At 37.1% G+C, this 20757-nt stretch overlaps 1 protein-coding gene across 1 annotated transcript in view; it reads right to left on the bottom strand.

The window, feature by feature from the left end:
• Window positions 1-6194: 6194 nt before the first annotated feature.
• LOC107584819 (PTB domain-containing engulfment adapter protein 1-like) overlaps window positions 6195-20757 on the bottom strand; it is a 43034-nt gene continuing 28471 nt past the window's right edge. The window contains exons 3-8 of the mRNA XM_016271587.1: window positions 12206-12267; window positions 11594-11665; window positions 10468-10566; window positions 7958-8053; window positions 7539-7724; window positions 6195-6281 (exon numbers count right to left, since the gene is read on the bottom strand). Coding sequence (XP_016127073.1) covers window positions 6195-6281; window positions 7539-7724; window positions 7958-8053; window positions 10468-10566; window positions 11594-11665; window positions 12206-12267 — 602 coding nt within the window. The remainder of the gene's footprint in view (window positions 6282-7538; window positions 7725-7957; window positions 8054-10467; window positions 10567-11593; window positions 11666-12205; window positions 12268-20757) is intronic.

The raw sequence follows: 20757 nt of genomic DNA, 5'->3' as shown, positions 1-20757 counted from the left end.
GCTTTTTTTTAACCATTTTTAGAGCCCCTGTTCCCAAAACACTTGTATTATAAGAAAAAGAGCCTACTTCTGTGTTACACAAAAGGAAAAAGATCAGATGGGTTTGGAATAACATGAGAAAACCTTATGGTAATAAACATTTTAGTTATTAACAATAATTTTTCTCAGATTTTCTGCAAACCACTTTGTGGCCCCCTGGGAGTCCTTAGAACACCATTTAAAAACCTTTTTTGCCCACCAAGGAGGTATGTGCTTGATCAAAAATACAGTAAAAGTAGTACAATTGATAAATAAATAAAAAAATACATACATCCATAAAAATAAAATACCATTTAAAATATCTTTTCGATTTTGTTTGATTTTAAAATGTCATTTATTCCTGTGATGGCAAAGATGAATTTGCCATTCGAGAGCCATTCAGTGTCATATGATCCTTCAGAAATCATTTTAATATCCTGATTTCTTTTAAACGTTTGTGGTAAGTTAGATATTTATTTTTTTAAAGGAAAACATATACTTTTATCCAGCCGACACATTAAAATGATCAAAAGTGACAGTAAAGACAAGTATGTTGCAAAAGATTTCTATAAGAAATAAGACACTGCTTTCAAAAAAATAAAAGTAAAAAATAATTATTCCAAACTTTTGACTGGTATTGTACATTACTAAATTAATACAACCAATTTAAATGAACAATGTACTGTAGCTGTTCCTGTAAAGGTTATTATTGCATCTACTATTTACGTTCACACTGAAAACAATTAAATTTGTGCTGTTCGGTGCTAGTAGGTGTTCCTACATGACTCAAGTATCAAATTGTATCACATCAGATCACGGTCTACATTTTTATCTCATTGAATGACTTGTGGTCATTTTGCTTCTTCAAATTGCATCATTTGAATCAGTGTGAACGGTCCTCGAGTTAGTTAGTCCCCAACGCTGATGACAATGTCAAGAATAACAATCTGTAAGTGTTTTCACTTATGCAAAAATGCTACCAATGAAAAATTACCTTAGTATTCTTCCTCTTTGTTCTTCCCCCCAGAAACCCAACGGTGAATGGGACAGGACCGTCTGTGAGTACCACACACAAACACTTTCACGGTTGCCCATTGTGGACTTGGCTCCAGTGGATGTAGGTGGGAAAGGTCAGGAGTTTGGCATTGATATCGGCCATGTGTGCTTCTCATGAAGCCAAGGATAAAAGCATCATCATTTGGACTTGAGCATTCAGCCAATACAGTATTTATTGTGAACACCGTCTGTAACACAATAAATGATTAAGACCTGATAAGTCACATGTGGGTTACATACATGATATGGGGTTATATATAGCAGCAATGATTAGTTGCTGAGTCCTTTTAGTGTCATTTAGGTGCATGAAAAGGCAGTTTCCGTGCCATTCTGTGAATGCATGAAGACCAGAGATTAAGAGGTCTGTAGGAATCTCTGAAAGTCTGTTCTTTGTCTCCTAGGTGGGGGATGTCAATTCGAAGAGCTTGTGATCACTATCACATGTTTCCATGTGACGGTCACGCTGTGCATCTCTTTTGACCATTATTCTTGATAACTTGCCCCCAAAATTGACAATCTCCTTGGAATTGTCAAAAAGTGTTCTTTTGTTTAAATGCTGTGAGCTACTCAAAGCTGCTAGTTGGTTCAGGCTTGGGGGCCAGGATCTGATTTATGAACATCCTGTTGTCTTGGGCCTCTGTGGAATTCGGGCTCCTCAGGTTTCAGCCATGTTTTGACCAAATCTTAGATTGTCTGATTCGGTCTGATATCCTACAGTGTATATGAGTGCATTAGAGACTATGGACCCTTTAATGTATATGTTATACGCCAGGCGTTATTAAAAATGTGTGAAAACATTAATTTCAATTAATTCAAAAAGTCATGTTTTACAAATTTGACTGTGCCTTGCCGGTCTAATCTGCGATTTAAGGGTGAACAACATCTACAAAACTACATACAATCATTTCAAGTGGATTCTGAAGGTCAAGTAGAGAGAGTAGAGAGATGAGTTTGTTTGTATTGTATTAAAGTGGAATAATTATTCAGGACAGCACATCTGCATTCAATTCCCCAGCAGTTCTCTTCCCAAGCCTGATAACGACTGTTGTTTGTTGATAGCAAACTGTTAGACAGATGATTTATTTATACTTTACTATTAATGAGAACTCTCACATAAACCAATGCTGGTCTCATTAAAAGGCTGATTAGCCCATAATACATGACAAAGAAACTCTTTATCCAGAGGGGGTCAATTGTTTGTAATGTTCCTTTTCAACAGACCTCCATTGATTTTTGCCATGAATAAATGTCTGAAAACAAGAACCGTTTTCTATTGGTAGAATTACTGTTTGTGGTTGTTAAAAAAATGAGCACAAGGCTAATATAGTGAAATGTGAAATCCCAAGTTTACAGCAATATGTGCAATTGCATAGATCTGAACAACAACCAATCACTTAATTAACCCTCGCATTGAGTCCTTCAATGAGGTTCAAATTTATATTAAATGCACCAGTTCAGCTAGAATCTGGAGGTACTTGCTTTCCTGTGATGTGGGGTTCCCCTCCTTGTCTGGTTGCCGAAAGGGGTTTCCCGAGGTTGCTGATTGGCTGGAGGTTCAGTCTTGGGAAGCCAGTGGTTGGGCGTTGGCTGGCGATGCGGAGCTGTGGTCTGCAGTTGAAGTTTTAGACAGCACTCTTTCGAAGATGCGGCGTTAGGCAAACTTAACTCAAAACACGAAACTCTCAACGGAAAATAAAATAAACTAAAGTAAAGAAATAGAAGTTTGATGAGACCAGGTGGCGTTTCTCCTCATGGTTTTGGAGGAGCTGGCGTGTAAGCCAGAGCACGCTCAAAAGCTAAAGAAGCATGATTAAAAAGCATAGCTCAAAGCTATGACTAAAAAGAGGAGAGTAAAAACAAAGAGCGAGCAAAGAAGGGGGTTGAAGAAGCGAGCCAAGAGAGAGACAAAAGGCTAGGAATCTCTGAAAGTCTGTTCTTTGTCTCCTAGGTGGGGGATGTCAATTCGAAGAGCTTGTGATCACTATCACATGTTTCCATGTGACGGTCACGCTGTGCATCTCTTTTGACCATTATTCTTGATAACTTGCCCCCAAAATTGACAATCTCCTTGGAATTGTCAATAAGTGTTCTTTTGTTTAAATGCTGTGAGCTACTCAAAGCTGCTAGTTGGTTCAGGCTTGGGGGCCAGGATCTGATTTATGAACATCCTGTTGTCTTGGGCCTCTGTGGAATTCGGGCTCCTCAGGTTTCAGCCATGTTTTGACCAAATCTTAGATTGTCTGATTCGGTCTGATATCCTACAGTGTATATGAGTGCATTAGAGACTATGGACCCTTTAATGTATATGTTATACGCCAGGCGTTATTAAAAATGTGTGAAAACATTCATTTCAATTAATTCAAAAAGTCATGTTTTACAAATTTGACTGTGCCTTGCCGGTCTAATCTGCGATTTAAGGGTGAACAACATCTACAAAACTACATACAATAATTTCAAGTGGATTCTGAAGGTCAAGTAGAGAGAGTAGAGAGATGAGTTTGTTTGTATTGTATTAAAGTGGAATAATTATTCAGGACAGCACATCTGCATTCAATTCCCCAGCAGTTCTCTTCCCAAGCCTGATAACGACTGTTGTTTGTTGATAGCAAACTGTTAGACAGATGATTTATTTATACTTTACTATTAATGAGAACTCTCACATAAACCAATGCTGGTCTCATTAAAAGGCTGATTAGCCCATAATACATGACAAAGAAACTCTTTATCCAGAGGGGGTCAATTGTTTGTAATGTTCCTTTTCAACAGACCTCCATTGATTTTTGCCATGAATAAATGTCTGAAAACAAGAACCGTTTTCTATTGGTAGAATTACTGTTTGTGGTTGTTAAAAAAATGAGCACAAGGCTAATATAGTGTGCTATCAGTTTTCATTTATTCACCATCAAAGAGCAAGTGAGACGCATTTAACAAATATTAAAACAGCCATCAATGGAAGTAAAAAGGATCTGAACCTCAGCAGTGATCTTGCTCGGTATAAACTATTCTAAACTTTTGGCCATGAATGAATGCGTCTTTGAATTTAAACGGTCTAAATTTGGTCAAAACTCTAGAAAATTTCTAGAAAGGGCTAGAGCACATTTTGTTTCTCTCACTTTTTCAACAGTTTCTGTTATAAGATTAAGATGTTAAAATACACAAATCATAAATAGTATTTACAATCTGAAATGCTGATTTTATCTTATAAAAATAGAAATGACCTCTATAGACATTTTTGAGGCTCCTGCGACATTTCTTTCAAATTCATTTCAAAATCAAACATTTAATATGTGAGGGTTTTGTGGTCAAGAATATATACAAATTCATATACATATACAAAAGGCATATACAAAAATGTATTTTCAAAATCAGCATCGGCTGTCCACCTGATCCAGAGAAAACACCGTCCCCTCTAGAGTCAGTCCCATTTGGAACCCCTCCTAAGCGAAATATAGACACACAACAAGGTCAATGACAAAGCTAAATTGAGCTTTAGATAACACTATATAATAACTTTCATTATTAACATTACAGCAAACATTATCATAATGCATAACAGATCAGCAGTTTATTTACATTTAAGATTTTCTTTAAAATTTTAAAGAATTTCTTTAATTTTTTTTTTTTTAAAACCACAGTAAAGTCTGTTTTACATCAGCACTGCAGTGTAACTCCAGCAGCATTTTTTATTTCGTTTCAGACTTGATAGCCTAAGAAAGCTGTTCTTCTGCATCTGTGGTTCTGAAATGTTGACTTTCGTGAATGCAGTCGCAATACATGCAGCCAATAAGAATGAGACTCTATGAGTGCTCATTTTAACTGGATAGTGCATTTCAATGTTTTATTTTTTTTCTGCATGCACATTGCAAAAATAGGCTTAGGGATGAAACTACATGCAGCTGCACAGTACTGGTAATATGTGTGTGTAAAACAAGTTTTTTAGTCTGAAAAAACACTGAGACAGCATGCATAAAATAACCAGCACCACACATAATCTAAACACCTGTCATTTCTTAGTTCTTCAATGGCCTTTGACTCTGATGATTATACTTTTTCACAAAGAAAGGTGCAGAAAAAGTAAAAAAAAAAAAAAAAAGTTGGCCTAATATATAAAGACATACAATAAAAAATAAAAAAATAGACGACACGTGTCATGCTTGTAAATCGAAACGTATATCTTGTAAGACCATATCAAAACACTAGAGGATACATTGTGAGGATCAATCTCAAAAGAACATGTACAAACCATCTCTGCCTCTGAGAGGTTGGGGGTGGCATTCAAGGTGAAAGGAGAGATGAAGATAATTGAATTATTCAGGATTACAGGGTTTACAGACACAGAAGTGCAAATGACATTTATTGAGTCTAATAATCTCATAACAGGTATGATGTCCTCAGAAACGGAAACTTCCATAATCCTCTGGATTAATGAAATCAGAATTAAAAACAGTCTAATACAGTGGGGTGAATGCTGCCAGCCAAATACTGCATCCTTTGATCTAATAATATTGTCTGCCAATCATGTCGGCTGCTTCTGCTTTTTCTATGTTTATGACACATTACTGAGAGCATTTGTCTTTCCTATATCAAGAATTCTGTCATAATCCTACTTCAAAGCATGTGAGCAACCGGTTCAAAATTATTTACACAAACATTTTTAGCATTCAAATTTGGAGATACAGTGGGTATAGAAAAGAATCACCCCCTTTAAAATAATCACATTTTGTAGCTTTCCAGCTGTATTTACTGAGTGCATCTTATAACATCCATGTGAAAGATATAACACCAACATGTCTGAAAAAAATTGAAAAACAGAATCACTGAGTTGGAAAAAGGATCACCTCCCTCCTAAAAATGACTTGTAAACTCTATCAGGTGTAGCTAATCACCTTCTCAATGGTACACAAAGCCATTTGACTTTCAACTGTGATCAGCTGTGGTCATTTTGATCAGCTCAGCGTGAAAAGAGCTTTCCTGGAGCATTTCAGTCCTAGGAATTGCAACTGAAGTAAACAATCAACTATGGGTGGCAAGGCACTGTCAAAAGCTCTCTGGGATAAAGTTGTGCACAGGCACAAGTCAGGAGATGGATACCAAAACAAATTCAAAGGCTTTATCAATGCCTAGAGTCTTGTTATTGGAGATTCGGGGGTGAATGGAACCATATCAAATATGTCAGTAGAGGGCACTCTAGCTTGTATGCTTCCAGCCTAATAACATGGATATAAGAGTAATATGTGTGTTAAAGGCATCAAAACTAGCCCAACTGTATGATAAGCATTCAACTGTAAATTCAATTAAATGCATTCATTTTATCAACGTTTTTTTTTTTCGTTTTTTTGCTTTTAGTAAGAACAAGGTTGAAGCAGTGGTTCTCAAAAAGTGTGGAGACTTGCCTAGCTATTAAATCTTGTTACCCTTCACCTTTCAGATTTACAGCACTGATGTGAGAACCAATGCTATTTGTGTGAGTTTCTTCTTCTACTTCTCTTAGCTCACCTGCTATCATTTAAGCCAAACAGTTGACGTAACCATTGACTTCCATAGTATGGTAAAAAATACCATGGATATCAATGGCTTTCGTCAGCTGTTTGATTACTACATTCTTCAGAATATCTTTTGTGCTCAAAAGAAGAAAGAAACTCGCACAGGTTTGGAACAAGTGGAAGTTGAGTAAATTACAGAATTTTCATTTTTGGGGTGAATTATTCCTATAAGTATGGCGTTCACTGAGTTGCCAGAATTAAATGGGTAAAGAAATAATTTTGACTTCAATTACGATCTGTTATTGAATTAACTTGAAATGAAGACTTGGAATAATGCACACTTATGGACTACTTTTATTGTACTTTTGTGTTTCACAAATTTTGTGTTTATTGTGTTTGACAAATGAAAACTTAATACGGGGTTGGAGAAATATAAAAGTGAGTAAATGTCTAGATTTATTGCAATTATTATTTTAGTCCAACTATTCCTTTCATATTGCTCCTGCAAAGCAGTATTACTTATTCATTTACTTAATATGTCATTTTAATGTTAAATTAACAATTGTATTTTCTTTTTTACAATTTTGAATATAGGATGGGGCTGCCAAAGTTTTCAACTTTCAAAAGGAGGTGTCACCAAAAAAATTTGAGAACCACTAGCTAGACAATAGTTCACACATGGTTTGTTCTGATCAGAGATATCATATAGTTTCAGAAGACTAAATTATATATTGCATGAATCATATAGAGCACTTTTTACAGTGCTTTTTTTTCTCATTTACTGTCATAGTACAGAAAAGTGTACTATGAAAAACTTTTTTGTTTCATGGAAGAAAAGGCCATTCAGGTTGGGAAACACATCAGGGTGAGTTAATGACAACAGAATTTTTTTGGGGTGAACTATCCCTTTAAGTATGAAAAATTGTAATTGAATCACATGCAAAGTGCTCTGTGTTGTTTTTTTATGTACGGGACATTTACACGAGGTTGTGGCACGATGCAACCACTTGTGGGCTGTGAGTGGGTGGGCTTAGCAGGAGGCTGGGTGAGCAAGCTTGCTGATTGGCTGGAATCGGGTGAGCTGACAGGTGTTAGAGTGACAGAGGAGATCTCTAGGCTGGACAGTGATGTGACATCATCACCACTCCAGGACAAGGCAGACGGCTTCTGCAAAATGCACGGCTCATTAGAGACATTAACATGCAGGTGCTGAAAAAGGGCACTGGGGGTTGGGGAGTGAGAGAGAAAGATTGGAATGGAGAAAAGAGGAAAAACAAATGGCGGAGTAGATAAAAGAGAAAAACAAACACATTTTGATGAACTGAAAGAGAGCAGAGTCATTGAGATTGGCAGGAAACAGCAGCATTTGACTGGAATGATAAGCAAGTCTCATTTCCTACTGAACGTTCTGGCGAGCAGCGAGAATCCATCAGCTGATCCTCCAGCTCCTTAAGCTTCTTCTTCAGTTTTGAGTTTTCCATCTCCAAATCCTGAATCTTCAATTAACATAAGCACATTGCACAAAAAGATTCCCATTTTCATTTGTCAATCACGTGAAAACATTTTGCATAAGTTTTTGGGATACAGGACGCCCCCGCAGCCTGCTCACGAGATTATGAGCCAGTGAAATTCTGGTTACATCTATACTCGTATTTACATTTCAAAGGAAGCAGCATTTTAAACACCATACAGTATAAATAATGAAAAGGAACATTTATGCAGACATTGTAATGTGACATACAGTAAATGTATTTACACTGGAATCAGCTAAATCACTGGGGAGAGCTAAATATCTGATTCTTCTGCACAGCCGTCAAAAAGATTAAAAGCTAAGCAAAGCAAAGTTTGTAGAATATTTATAGTAATAATTGTTGATATGGGCCTGTTGCACATGTAAGCTGTGCTTTTTATATTTTCAGTATTCACTAATGCCGTGCGGATTCACAGATTGACATTATCAAAGTTTGTAGTATGCAATATTGAATCTTGTTTGATGAAAACTATTTATTGACCTAAGGAAAGGATATGGACCAGAAGACATTGCAATTACTAAATGATATTTAGACAGACTTAAAGAAGTTCTAGATCTATACTTGTGCTCTTATTATTTTAGTTATTTTGCCTTTAATGTAAATAAACATGTGCAAACAATATACTTGCTCTTGTGAATTTATTTGGATGTTAATTACATTGTGCGAGCTGTCTCTTTAATACCATGTGGTTTATATACATGTTGCTGCTGATTGGGCTGCCATGTTTGACACACCCACCAAACAAGAGAAAACGCATCTCAAACCCCGTTGCACACCGTTGCACACCGTTTCCAGGAAACATCGCGATCGACGGGTTGGCAACCACTGTTTTAAAGGAACGGTTCACCCAAAAATAAAAATTTGCTGAAAATATACTCACCCACAGGCTGTCCAAGATGTAGATGAGTTTGTTCCTTCATCATAACAGATTTGGATAAATTTACACAATTCACAATTTTCTCACCAATGGAACTTCTGCAGTGAATGGGTGCTGTCAGAATTAGAGTCCAAACAGCTGATAAAAACATCACAATAATTCACTTTATAAGATATTTGATGGACTGGAGTTGTGTGGATTACTTGTGGATTGTTGCAGTCTTATCAGCTGTTTGGACTCTCATTCTGACGGCACCCATTCACTGCAGAGGATTCATTAGTGAGCAAGTCATTTAATGCTAAATTACTCCAAATCTGTTCCAATGAAGAAACAAACTCACCCACATTTTGAATGGCCTGAAGATGAGTACATTTTTCAGCAAACTGACATTTTTGAGTGAACTATTCTTTTAATAATGCATAATTGCAGATGCTTGTCAGTGTATGTATATCAAAATACTTTGTGATTTCACTGAAATGAAAAGCAATAGACTGGAGCATTTGTCTGTATGTATTTCTGTGCACAAGAACATGATAACAGCCTCAACAAGCTTTCATCAAAACATTCAAAATAACACATTCCAAGACTGCTACCCATTTTATGCACAAAATGAAACCCCTGTTTGACAAGTGTAGATGCTGAATTGAGAAGTTTCAAGATCTGATGGGGATCACACAGTGTGCATTTGAAAGGGACAAGTTTATAGGTTTATGAATTGTAAATGATGATTGATACAGTATATTGATGGAAAAGTGTTTGTTTTACTGCTGATGTGATCTTTTCACTCATTCAAACTGACAAGCGTTACAGCACAACAAACTCGCTGAAGTCTAATGAGGGATACCGCAATAAAATTTCAAACACAAATGCAAATTCACTTAGCGTTAGTCTTTCCCCACTGAGCATTAAATGCCCAGAAGCGATCGCCCTTGGTTATTACTGATTTCCCGTGCTTGTGCAGATACTGTGAGTTTATCTACAATAATACCTCACGTTACACATGACAACAGAAACTATTTCTCATGTGAGAAGATTCTGCTATTACACAACCTGCCACTTTTGCTTTTGAAATGGAAAATAGGCATTCATGATTTTTCTAACAACTGCTGTTCAAAAACATTGGCTCTCTTTTCAGATCCTGACAGAGCTATTTTGCTATTTGGTTACTTTAGTTGCTGAATTAGTTAAATTATTTTAGTATTGGAAAGAAATAATTCTGTCAGTTGTGCTAACGGCACTTAATTGGCATGACATTAAACAGTAAATGTTTGAAAGATAATATAGCAAATGTAATTTTCTGCCAAATTGTATTTTTCTGTCAGAGCAGGTGTGAGGATGGTAGTGGGGTAGTACATTGGGATGACTAAATTACTGTGACTTTTCAAGTCTAAAGTAGGGTTGCAATGCATGGAATCACATCAACAATATAGTTTTATATTTATTCATAAAGCACTTTCTGTCACTGAACATGCTGACGATTTTTATATTTAAGAAAACCTACCTTTGTTTTAGGGTCCAATATCTTCACACCATATATAGAGATCTGAAGCTCCACTTTAGGAGTTTTTTGCCCCTCTGACTTCTTGATGTGCCTTTGAAACTAAGGAAGCAAAAGTGATTCAAATACATACTATCAAGGGAAAAGCAGAGAGAGCTGGAGGTGTTGCTGGAGAGCAGTAGAGCATCAGGTGAAATGAGGTGCTCAAACACGTCTCCAGAGCAATGCACTGACCTGCAGAAAGTCCAAAGCTGGACATAAATTGGGCGAAAGAAATATTGCCCAGGAAAAGGACATTTTTATTGTGCCCTTAATCTGTCCCCTAAAAATCCCACCGTGAATGAGTCACAGCTTTATTTCAGTCTCATAAACAGTTTTAGTTATAAGCAGAGTCCTGTGTATTGACTGTTTGGTTCAGTTATTAAATAAAAACACAGATGTTTCCAAAAGATATTTACATATTCTAAAGGAAATGTGAGGGAGTTTGCCAATGTTAGGGTTGCCAGGGTTTTGCTCTGAATTTGCTAGGGCATTGCTACGTGGTTCATCAGCTGAAAAGACCCACTTAAAAGTCTCTATGATATTCTTGGCCCTAAATATGTCTCAGGTCCCTCGTTCAGTGTAGGTCTATGGCATTTTTTTGAAAGTAACTTCATTGTTCACTAGGCGAAAAGCAAGTAATTTAAAAAATAACAGTACACCAACTCTAAACAGGTTAGTGTAGTATTTAGAATATTAATATCAGCAACAGTATTAATGATGATTGAAGACAAATGATCATGTAAAATAAAGCAATAAAATACAGAATATTAATTTATAATAATTAGATATGAATAAATTAAGAATCACTATTCAATTATTAATCATTTCCTTATTTTTATCAGATTAATAATTATATAAATTATTGTTTTACCTACCAGCTTTTGCCTTGTGTTAACTGGCACTCACATACAATTGAAATGCAGCTTGAGCCTGTTATATGAACTTTGAAAGTGAACTTGGCCTTTTAAAATGTCTGTATATTTACATTTAATTATCACAGCCGTTTCTGCCCCATAAACAGGCGAGAAGAACCGTGAGCACATTTTATAGCCCATAAATGTTCAGAATAGTGCTGTAAACACAATACCTTCAGCTTCCTGACGGCCACACGGACCATGTCTGTCCCTTTGGGCTGCTCCACTTCTGTGATTCCCAGGAACTACATGAACACACAGTAGACACAAACCACAAACCTTAAATAAAACATTTTATGTATGTATTTTGTATGTATTGGTGACTGGGCTGATTAGAATAGGTGTGTGTATCATTTTGTACTGGCTGCTGGTGATAAAAACTGATGAAGGTCAGAGAAAGGGAATTCTGGGAGCTCTCATAACACTCCACACTCACTCACACACACACACACACACACACGCACACACACGCGCACACACACACACACACACGCATACACACACACACACAAGTGCATTTAGTACAACTTTAAACATCACTACAGCCATCATAGCAACAGCAGGCTATCTCTCATACTCTTAACGCACACACATCTCACATCCCAAAGTCAAAGAAATGGTGTACACAGTGGTACGCAGTGTGCATTTCTGCACTTGCTGTTTAGGATGGCCCACAGGGTGCCTGAGTGTGTGTATATGTCCCCCCACTGTGTAGTAAATATAGTAGAAGCAGAAAGAACTACGTACAGGAAAGGAACAAATAAGAAATATGTCTCAAACTTTACCTTTGCATTATACACAACATGACTTCTCACCAAGGCTTCAGGTGTGTGCATGCTGGGTTTATCTGGGTCAAAAAAGAGAGAAAAAGAAAAATAATTTAGGTCTAATGGCAGACGACTGACATTTTCCATCAATCAAACATTAAATAAATCTAAGCTTGGAATGTTTCTAAATTAAAATTATAGTTACTGACTTAAAAATTGCCTGAACCTGTCACAATTGAATGCAGGCTTTGCATTTATATTAAATAATATTTAACAATACTTATTTACATTATTTATTAGTTATCATTTATCAGTTTTTATCAGTTGATCATTTACATGCATTTAAGTTTATGCTGCTCCATGTGATTAAAAAGTCCGTGACAGTGTATCTTTTCTGTGCTGCATTGCTGTCCAAAGATGGCCTTAGTCATTGGACCTTTCATTTGTTAGATGCTTTTTGTAGTTGTCCCAAACTTTTTAATACACCATACAGGCACCATAAATGAACTCTAGTTACACAGGAATTACAATCACTGGAACCTTTAAAGTTGATTATTGCTTCTCCTGCACAGCCGACATTGCAGCTTTACCTCAGAGACCCCTTAAAAACTCTCAACATCACCATAGGTCTTTTCCTCCCCCAATTTAAATGCTTTAAACATTAAACAGTAAGCACACCAAAGATTCAAAAACACAAAGAAAGCTTTTCCATGTTTTTCTTTCTAGGCATTTTTGAGCAAGGTGTGTAATGTGAGGATAATACACTGTGATGCAGTACTTGAGATCACAGCAATGCACGGCATGAATAAATTAAACTGATTACTCTTGATTTTATTTATGCAGCTGTTGTTGCATTTGTTGTCACTTTCAATTACTTTTCATGTGGTGATTAATCAGACCTCATCTTTTAATTAAATGTGTTCTTGTGGTTGTCTGTGTTAAATGTAGAGGTCCATGTGCATCTTGTTTAATTAGTTGAGGAGTTTTTAAACTGTTCAAGGAATTCAGGGACCCCCGGCGGCTGCAAGGGTGCACTAGGGGGTCCACAGAAAAGGTTACAAAAAATAGGATAACACTTTATTTTGATGGTTCCTTTCGAACATTCTGTTGACAATAAGTAATGTTGCACCTACATGTCTACTAACTCTCATCAGAGTATTAAAACATTTTGTTGGTGTAATCTATAGATTGCTCCTGCTGACTATATCCAGCCTCTTACGAAGACTTCAGATGACCCAACACCTGTGATGAAGAGATGACATACAAAACTGCTACATTTTCCTTGCATTGTAATCAACATGATCACATCATGTAACCATTGCTTTAATTTGTTCATTGTTTCTGTATATATTTAACTGTTTCTGAATACATGACGTTACTTAACTGCATGATTTGTATAGCCTAATTTTAGAACATTTCTACCATTACTTTGGCACAGTTACACCTGTTAACAGAACTCTTATTTGTAATGTAGAAACATTCATTTTCTGTAGAGCTGCTTTGAAACAATGTGTATATTAAAAAGTGATATACAAATAAATGTGAATTGAACAAAATTGCATTTTTTTTCTCCTCTCCAGATCAGTAGGGAAACCATACATTCACACTCCTTTCTGTGAGTGACTGGAGCACTCCCATGCAGTGCAAGGACAACATGCTTTATAGTTTATTATAAATGTATAAATCGATTGCTGTAAATAAGTGCATAACAAAAGTCAACATACATAAAATATATGATTAAATGTGTGCAAATGTTTTAAGTTGTTTTAAATTGGAATATACTACAAATATGTTTTTATATATTAATAACTGAGGGGTGCACAAGAATCAAAAACATTGAACAAGATTAGTTTTCACTTAATAAAATATCTTCATTTATTTGGAATGAATTTTCTAAGACAAACTTAACATTTACCATGAGATTAGAAAAACGACAATGAACAGGTATATTTGTGATTGAACTTGACTAACAAGCAAGTTGTAAGAACACACACACATCATTATATTTATATAGAGAGGCTGAAGTTACCTTGGCAGAAGACCACGATGTCTTTTATATAGCAAACACGGACTTTTACCATGGTAACTAAAGCCTAAAATATGTTAACAAGGCAGGTACGGATAGCTAACCACATTAATCCTCAAATATTAGAGGATTTTATATTTTAAAAACAACACTAATATAACTACATCTATATATATATATATATATATATACTATGTATACATTACTTTATACATAATGTAAATAAATTATTTTATTGTCTACTAATTACCAAAAAATCACAGTTCTGTCTCTCCAACTCAATGTATTTTAATTGCCCGCTATGAACTTCCTGGAACTATTTGAGGTCTACGTGAATCACGTGACGATCGAGCGTTTTGGACTTCCGTTGACGCAACTCTCTCTTTCCATGGCTCTGGGATGGACTACTGTAATGGACTCCTCACTGGCCTTCCCAAAAATACCATTGGACAGCTGTAGCTCATACAGAATGCTGCTTCTAGGATTCTGACTATAACCAGAAAATCTGAGCATATTCACACCAGTCCTCAGGTCCTTACACTGGCTTCCAGGACCTCAATACACTGCAGATATGCTCACTGAATATAAATGTAACCGACTACTCAGATCATTAACATCAAGTCAGTGAGAAATACCAAGGGTTCACTCAAAACAAAGGGTGTCCGCTTTTAGCTATTATGCTACCCGTAGTTAGAACCAGCTTCCGGAAGAGATCAGGTGTGCTTAAACAGTAGCCACATTTAAATCTAGACTTAAAACACATCTGTTTAGCTGTGCATTTATTGAATGAGAACTGTGCTATGCCCGAATGATTGCACTGTATTTTATGTATCCTCATTATTTATTCTTAACAGTTTTAATATGTTTTAAATACTATTTTAATCATTTAAAAATGCTTTTTCTCAGCTTTTATTGGTGATTTTATGTAAAGCACTTTGAATTATGATTGTGTATGAAATGTGCTATATAAATAATCTTGCCTTGCCTAGTGTACTGTGAATCGTGGAAGCTAGATTGGAACAGAAAATGAAATAATATGAGATTGGTATGGTTTTGTCATGTTTTGCTGTCACATGTCCTTGCTGTCAGACTTTTGGACCTGCTTTGCCCCCTTTAGTCCTTCCTGTGTTTCCTTATTTGGTCATGTTCCTGTCTTTGTTTAGTTTGATTATGTTCCATTGATGTCACCTGTGTTCCCCCGATTGCCCTGTGTTTAAAAGTCCTAGGCTGTGTCCGAAATCGCCCCCTATACCCTCATTCACTATTCCCTACATTAGGTCACTAATTCAGTTCACTAGAAGGAGTGAATGAAAACGAGTAGTGAATTCGGACACTGAGTGCACCGGAAGGAATGCCGCTTTTGCATAGTTTGTGCTTGGCGGTTTATTAATCATTTGAAACTAGCAAACTAGCAGCTCCAGTAGTAAGATTAAAGGATTTATCTTGAACGGAAATTATGTATAAACCCTAATCAAACAATTTAATAATGAATTTACAATTAATGTATACCCGTGTTGTACATTATGCTGTATGCCATAGATGAGCGCTTTGTAAAAATGAACGGATTGATTATTCAGCTGCGGGCGCCATCTTCTGGCGAGATGCGGGAATTCATTCGGCGCGTGACTCTCACGGTGCATTATGGGCATTCTCTAGCTGTTGAGCGTGCACCAGTTGTACACTCATTTTTGCAGTGCATTGTGGGATTGAATGAGTACACTCGAGAACGTCCACTATGGTTTCGGACACCACTAAAAATGGCTGTTCCCTAAAATAGTGCCCTATTTAAGGGTATAGGGGGCGATTTCGGACACAGCCCTACACTCTTAAAAATAAAGGTGCTTCACGATGCCATAGAAGAACCTTTTTGTCTAAATGGTTCCATAAAGAACCTTTAACATCTGAAGAACCTTTCTGTTTCACAAAAGGTTCTTCGTGGCAAAAGAAGATTCTTCAGATTATAAAAAGGTAAGAAAGAGATGGTTCTTTAAAGAACCTTTGACTGAATGGTTCTTTGTGGAACCAAAAATGGTTGTTCTATGGCATCGCTTGAAGAACCTTTTGAAGCACCTTTATTTTTAAGAGTGTAGTCTGTTCAGTTTTTGTTTGTCAGGTCTACTCGTTCTCTACGTGTGTTGGCTCAAGCGCCTATTGTGGATTATCTCCTATGTTTCCTTGATTAAAGACAGTTCTCGTTTACTCGTGCCTTCTGCGTGCTTCCTCAATAGCGTGACGTGACACTCGCAAGTGTGTCGCTTATTTATTACCGATTCCTTGAGGGGCTCTCTTTGTACTTCAGGGACCTTTGCGAATGCCTATATTAAATTTAGGGCGGGATAACCCTGATAAGACAGCAGCATTTTAATTTTTTTTTCCTACCGGGTTGACTGACATGTTGTGCTTTATTTTCTATTGTCTGTGTAGATGTTGATGAAAAGCTCATCATTGTTCTTTTTTCTCTCTCTCTTGAAACCATTGTGGGTTTATGAATTGGCAAAAGGAGACCTCTATGGTCAGTGCATGCTGCCGTGATGTAGACCAGACTCAGCAGGGTCTGACTTCAAAAATTTTTTTGAGAAACATAAAAAAACAGTGGGAGAGAAAGGAAGGAAGACCGAATGAAAGATTAAGGGATGGAGAAGGAGACCAAGAGAGACAGCGAGTAAGAGAGATGGCCCTTAGAGTATAAGAAGTGCAATGCAGACAAAAAAAAACAATAATATAATGAAGCTGACAAGCCATCCAATCCTGTGCCAAAAAGGAGACGGCTCTCTCACAGTTTATTTGACACCTTTATAACACAGGCTCTTCAGCATTCATCGCCACGCAGGTGTGTACACACACACACACACACACACACTCACACTTTAATCAGCTGAACTCTGATCAGCTCAACGGTACTGCAAACCAATTAATGCTCGACACAGAGAGGACGAGCACTCAGATATTCCCTGCTGCAGTAATGTCATGTGGACACTGGAAAAACTCAACTGCTTATAGTTTGGGTGGCACAAACGTCTTCAAACAAAACTAGATTTTAACAGTTTCTCAAGATGAAAGTGCTTGCCTGTGCAAAACTTACTAGCACAGTTGACAAATTTCCCATTATGAATTCCTATAATGGAAATAGGAATTAAAAGGAATTTTTAAATTCTGGTTCTGATTTCAATTGCTCTTTTCAGTTCCAATTTTTTATTGGTTCCATTAACAATTCTTGTAGTACTTTTAATAGAGAAATATTTGGGGGGAAAAAAATCCAAAAAGTATATTTAATTTTATACTTATTGCCTTCAGTAGGCTGCTGCCAAATGATGAGATTATAAACATATTTGAACAGGACAAACATAACTACAGTCATGGGCAAAAGTTTTGGCAGTGACAAATTTTGTTTTGCAAAATTTGCTGTCAGTATTTGTAGATTATTTTTCCACTTTTCTATGGTATACTGAAAAACAATGATAAGCATAAAAGTTTTAAAGGCTTTTATTGGCAAAGAAATATAATTAGTCAATATTTAGTGTTGACCTTTGTTCTTCATAATCTCTGCAATTCGCTCTGGCATGCTGGATATTATCTTCTGGGCCAAATCCTGACTGATGGCGATCTATTCTTGCCTTAATAATTCTCGGAGTTGATCACAATTTGTGGGCTTCTGCTTGTCCACTCGCCTTCTGAGAACTGACCACAGGTTCTCTATGGGACTGAGATCCGGGAAGTTGCCTGGCTACGGATACAAAATTTCAATGTAATGATCTTCGAGCCACTACTTTATCACTCTTGCTTTGTGACATGGTGCTCCATCATGCTGGAAAATGCACAGATCACCAAATTGCTCATGGATCGTTGGAAGAAGTCGCTCTTGCAGGACGTTTTGATACCATTCTTTATTCCTGGCAGTGTTTTTGGGCAGAATTATGAGAGAGCCCACTCCCTTGGTTGAAAAGCAACCCCACACATGGATGGTCTCAGGATGCTTCACTGTTGGCATGTCACAGGACTCATGGTAGCGTTCACCTTTTCTTCTCTGAACAATCGATTTTCCAGATGTCCCAAACAGTCGGAAGGGAGCTTCAGAGAAAATAACTTTGCACCAGTCTTCTGCTGTCCAATCTTTGTACTTCCTGCAGAATTTCAGTCTGTCCTTGATGCTTTTCTTGGAGAGAAGTGGCTTCTCTGCTGCCCTTCTTGACACCAAGCCGTTGTCCAAAAGTCTTGGCCTCACTGTGCATGTAGATGCTCTCACACCAACATGCTGCCATTCCTGAGCAAGCTCTGGATACACGGTGACACGATTCCGTAGCTGACTCCTCAAGAGGAGACGGTCCTGGCGCTTGCTGGACAATCTGGGACGTCCTGAAGACTTCTTCACTGCAGTCGAACCTCTCTCCTTGAAGTTCTTAATGATCCGGTAAATGGTTCTTTCAGGAGCAATATTCTTTGTAGCAATTTCCTTGCATGTGAGGCCATTTTGATGTAAAGCGATGATGGCTGCACGTGTTTTTTTTGTAGGTATCCATTGCTAACAAGAACAAAATTATTGGAAACGCTTCTTCCCTCCTTTTATAGCAATCAGTCTGCTCTTACAATCTAATTAGTATGATAGTTATTTTACCTGACTAGTACTGATTCACACTTTCACATGTGCTGCTGATATGATTAGTCAATTAATGTTAGCTGGTCATTTTGTGTCAGGATCAAATAACAGTGAAATTTGTTTTGTTGTTTTTGTGTGAAAAGTACATTTTTTTGGCCAATGAAGCTTTTAGCAGTTATTTAAAATGCATCTGATCACTCTACACAATAATCTAGAAACAATGTGAATGAACACCACAACAGCTTAAGCAGCAAACTTTGCAAAACACAAAATTTATGTCACTGCCAAAACTTTTGGCCATGACTGTTTATGCCAGGGGTGGCGAACGTTGGTCCTGGAGAGCCGCAGCCCTGCAGAGTTCAACTCCAACCCTAATTAAAACTCACCTGCCTGTAGCTTTCTAGTAACCCTTCAGACCTTGATTATCTTGTTCAGGTATGTTTGATTAGGGTTGAAGCAAAATTCTGCAGGGCTGCGGATCTCGGAAAAATAAAAGTTCTCACTCAAAAATAACAGATCAAAAGAATAATTCATTTGGTGATCAGACTACACTGGTCGTGCTGTACATTGCTGCTCGGTAGTAGCTTCACGTAGCATGTAAGAACCATTAATAGATCCAAACCTCATGAAAATCATTCAATTCCAGCATTTAAAAAAGAAAAGAAAAAAGGTTCTTAGATCCCCAAAATGATGTGCCAACAAGGGCCCTCTAAAACAAAAGATATAACCGGGGACCCCTTAGAGTCAGAAACTCTGACTATTGGACTTTAACCAGTATAAAAACTCTCCTCAAGCTGAATGGGGCTTTAGGAATCTGTTCAGCAAGAATAATAGTAATGCTTGTCTTAGCAAACACCACAAATTAAATGAAGGTTAATGCAATGTTATTTACATATTAAGCAGATTATGATCATCTCAATAATTCCATGATATTACATACATTCTTATAAAATCACAACATTTTACAGCAAAAACAAAACAAAACAAAAAACTACAGTTCAGCTCTTGTACTGCAAAACTATAGAGAGAATACTTCTCCAAGTTCAGAAGATTTGAGTCTGTACTTTGAAGAAAACTGCTGAGGCATGCAACCTCCAAAATTAATAACAGCAATCTACTAGGTCATTGCAGTATTTTTAAATACTAAAGAAAATGAGTGAAACCACAACTAACAAACCAAAAATAACAAACGTGGGGCAAAGGAGACAGCTTTACCCTTTTTTAGCTTTACCCTTTGCTTTTCCCTGTACCTTGCTGAATTATGAAAAGGTTACTGCACCGCAGGACATCTCTGTCCAGAGCTCAGGTCTAAAGGTCATTTTGTAATGCTCCCACCGATTAGCTGTCAATTTAAACACAAATAATCATAAAGGGTAAGCATTCAAAACAACTGGAAAAAAGCAAAAGCATGGATGAGATCACTTAATGCACATTAAATGTTAAAATACAACCTGTTGCCAAAGTTACCCTGCCAGGCTTATTTATCTTATGAACATTAGTTTAAATTCAACCTTTTGCTAAAGAATAGCAAAACTTGCTAGTTTTTCCATAAAGAAAGGTCATCTTTATAGTGGCAAAAACAGCCTGTTTGACAAAGCTAGTTTGTTGTCAGCCAGTGTCACAATACGCTGGAGCACAGGCACTTTTAATGATCCAATAGGGAGATACAGAGCACAAGGATGACATTCACAACAATAGACCCGACCGAGGAGAAATGCACAGACAAGAACTTATAAACACAGGACAATTACCAAACACAGGTGCACAGAATGACTAATTAACTAAACGAGGACAGGAACATGACCAAATAAGGGAACACAGGAACAGAAACAGGGGCAAAACATAACAAAACAGGTCCATGATCCTGACATATCACCCCCCAAACTTGGGAGGCGGCTCAGGAAGAGGACGGACACCCGGGAGGGGGCCGGCACACAGAGACCAGGAGGA

The sequence above is a fragment of the Sinocyclocheilus grahami genome, unplaced genomic scaffold (genome assembly GCF_001515645.1).
Source record: "Sinocyclocheilus grahami isolate Dianchi unplaced genomic scaffold, SAMN03320097.WGS_v1.1 scaffold63.1, whole genome shotgun sequence".
NCBI classification, from domain to species: domain Eukaryota; kingdom Metazoa; phylum Chordata; class Actinopteri; order Cypriniformes; family Cyprinidae; genus Sinocyclocheilus; species Sinocyclocheilus grahami.
This window is presented reverse-complemented; position numbering and strand designations above follow the sequence as displayed.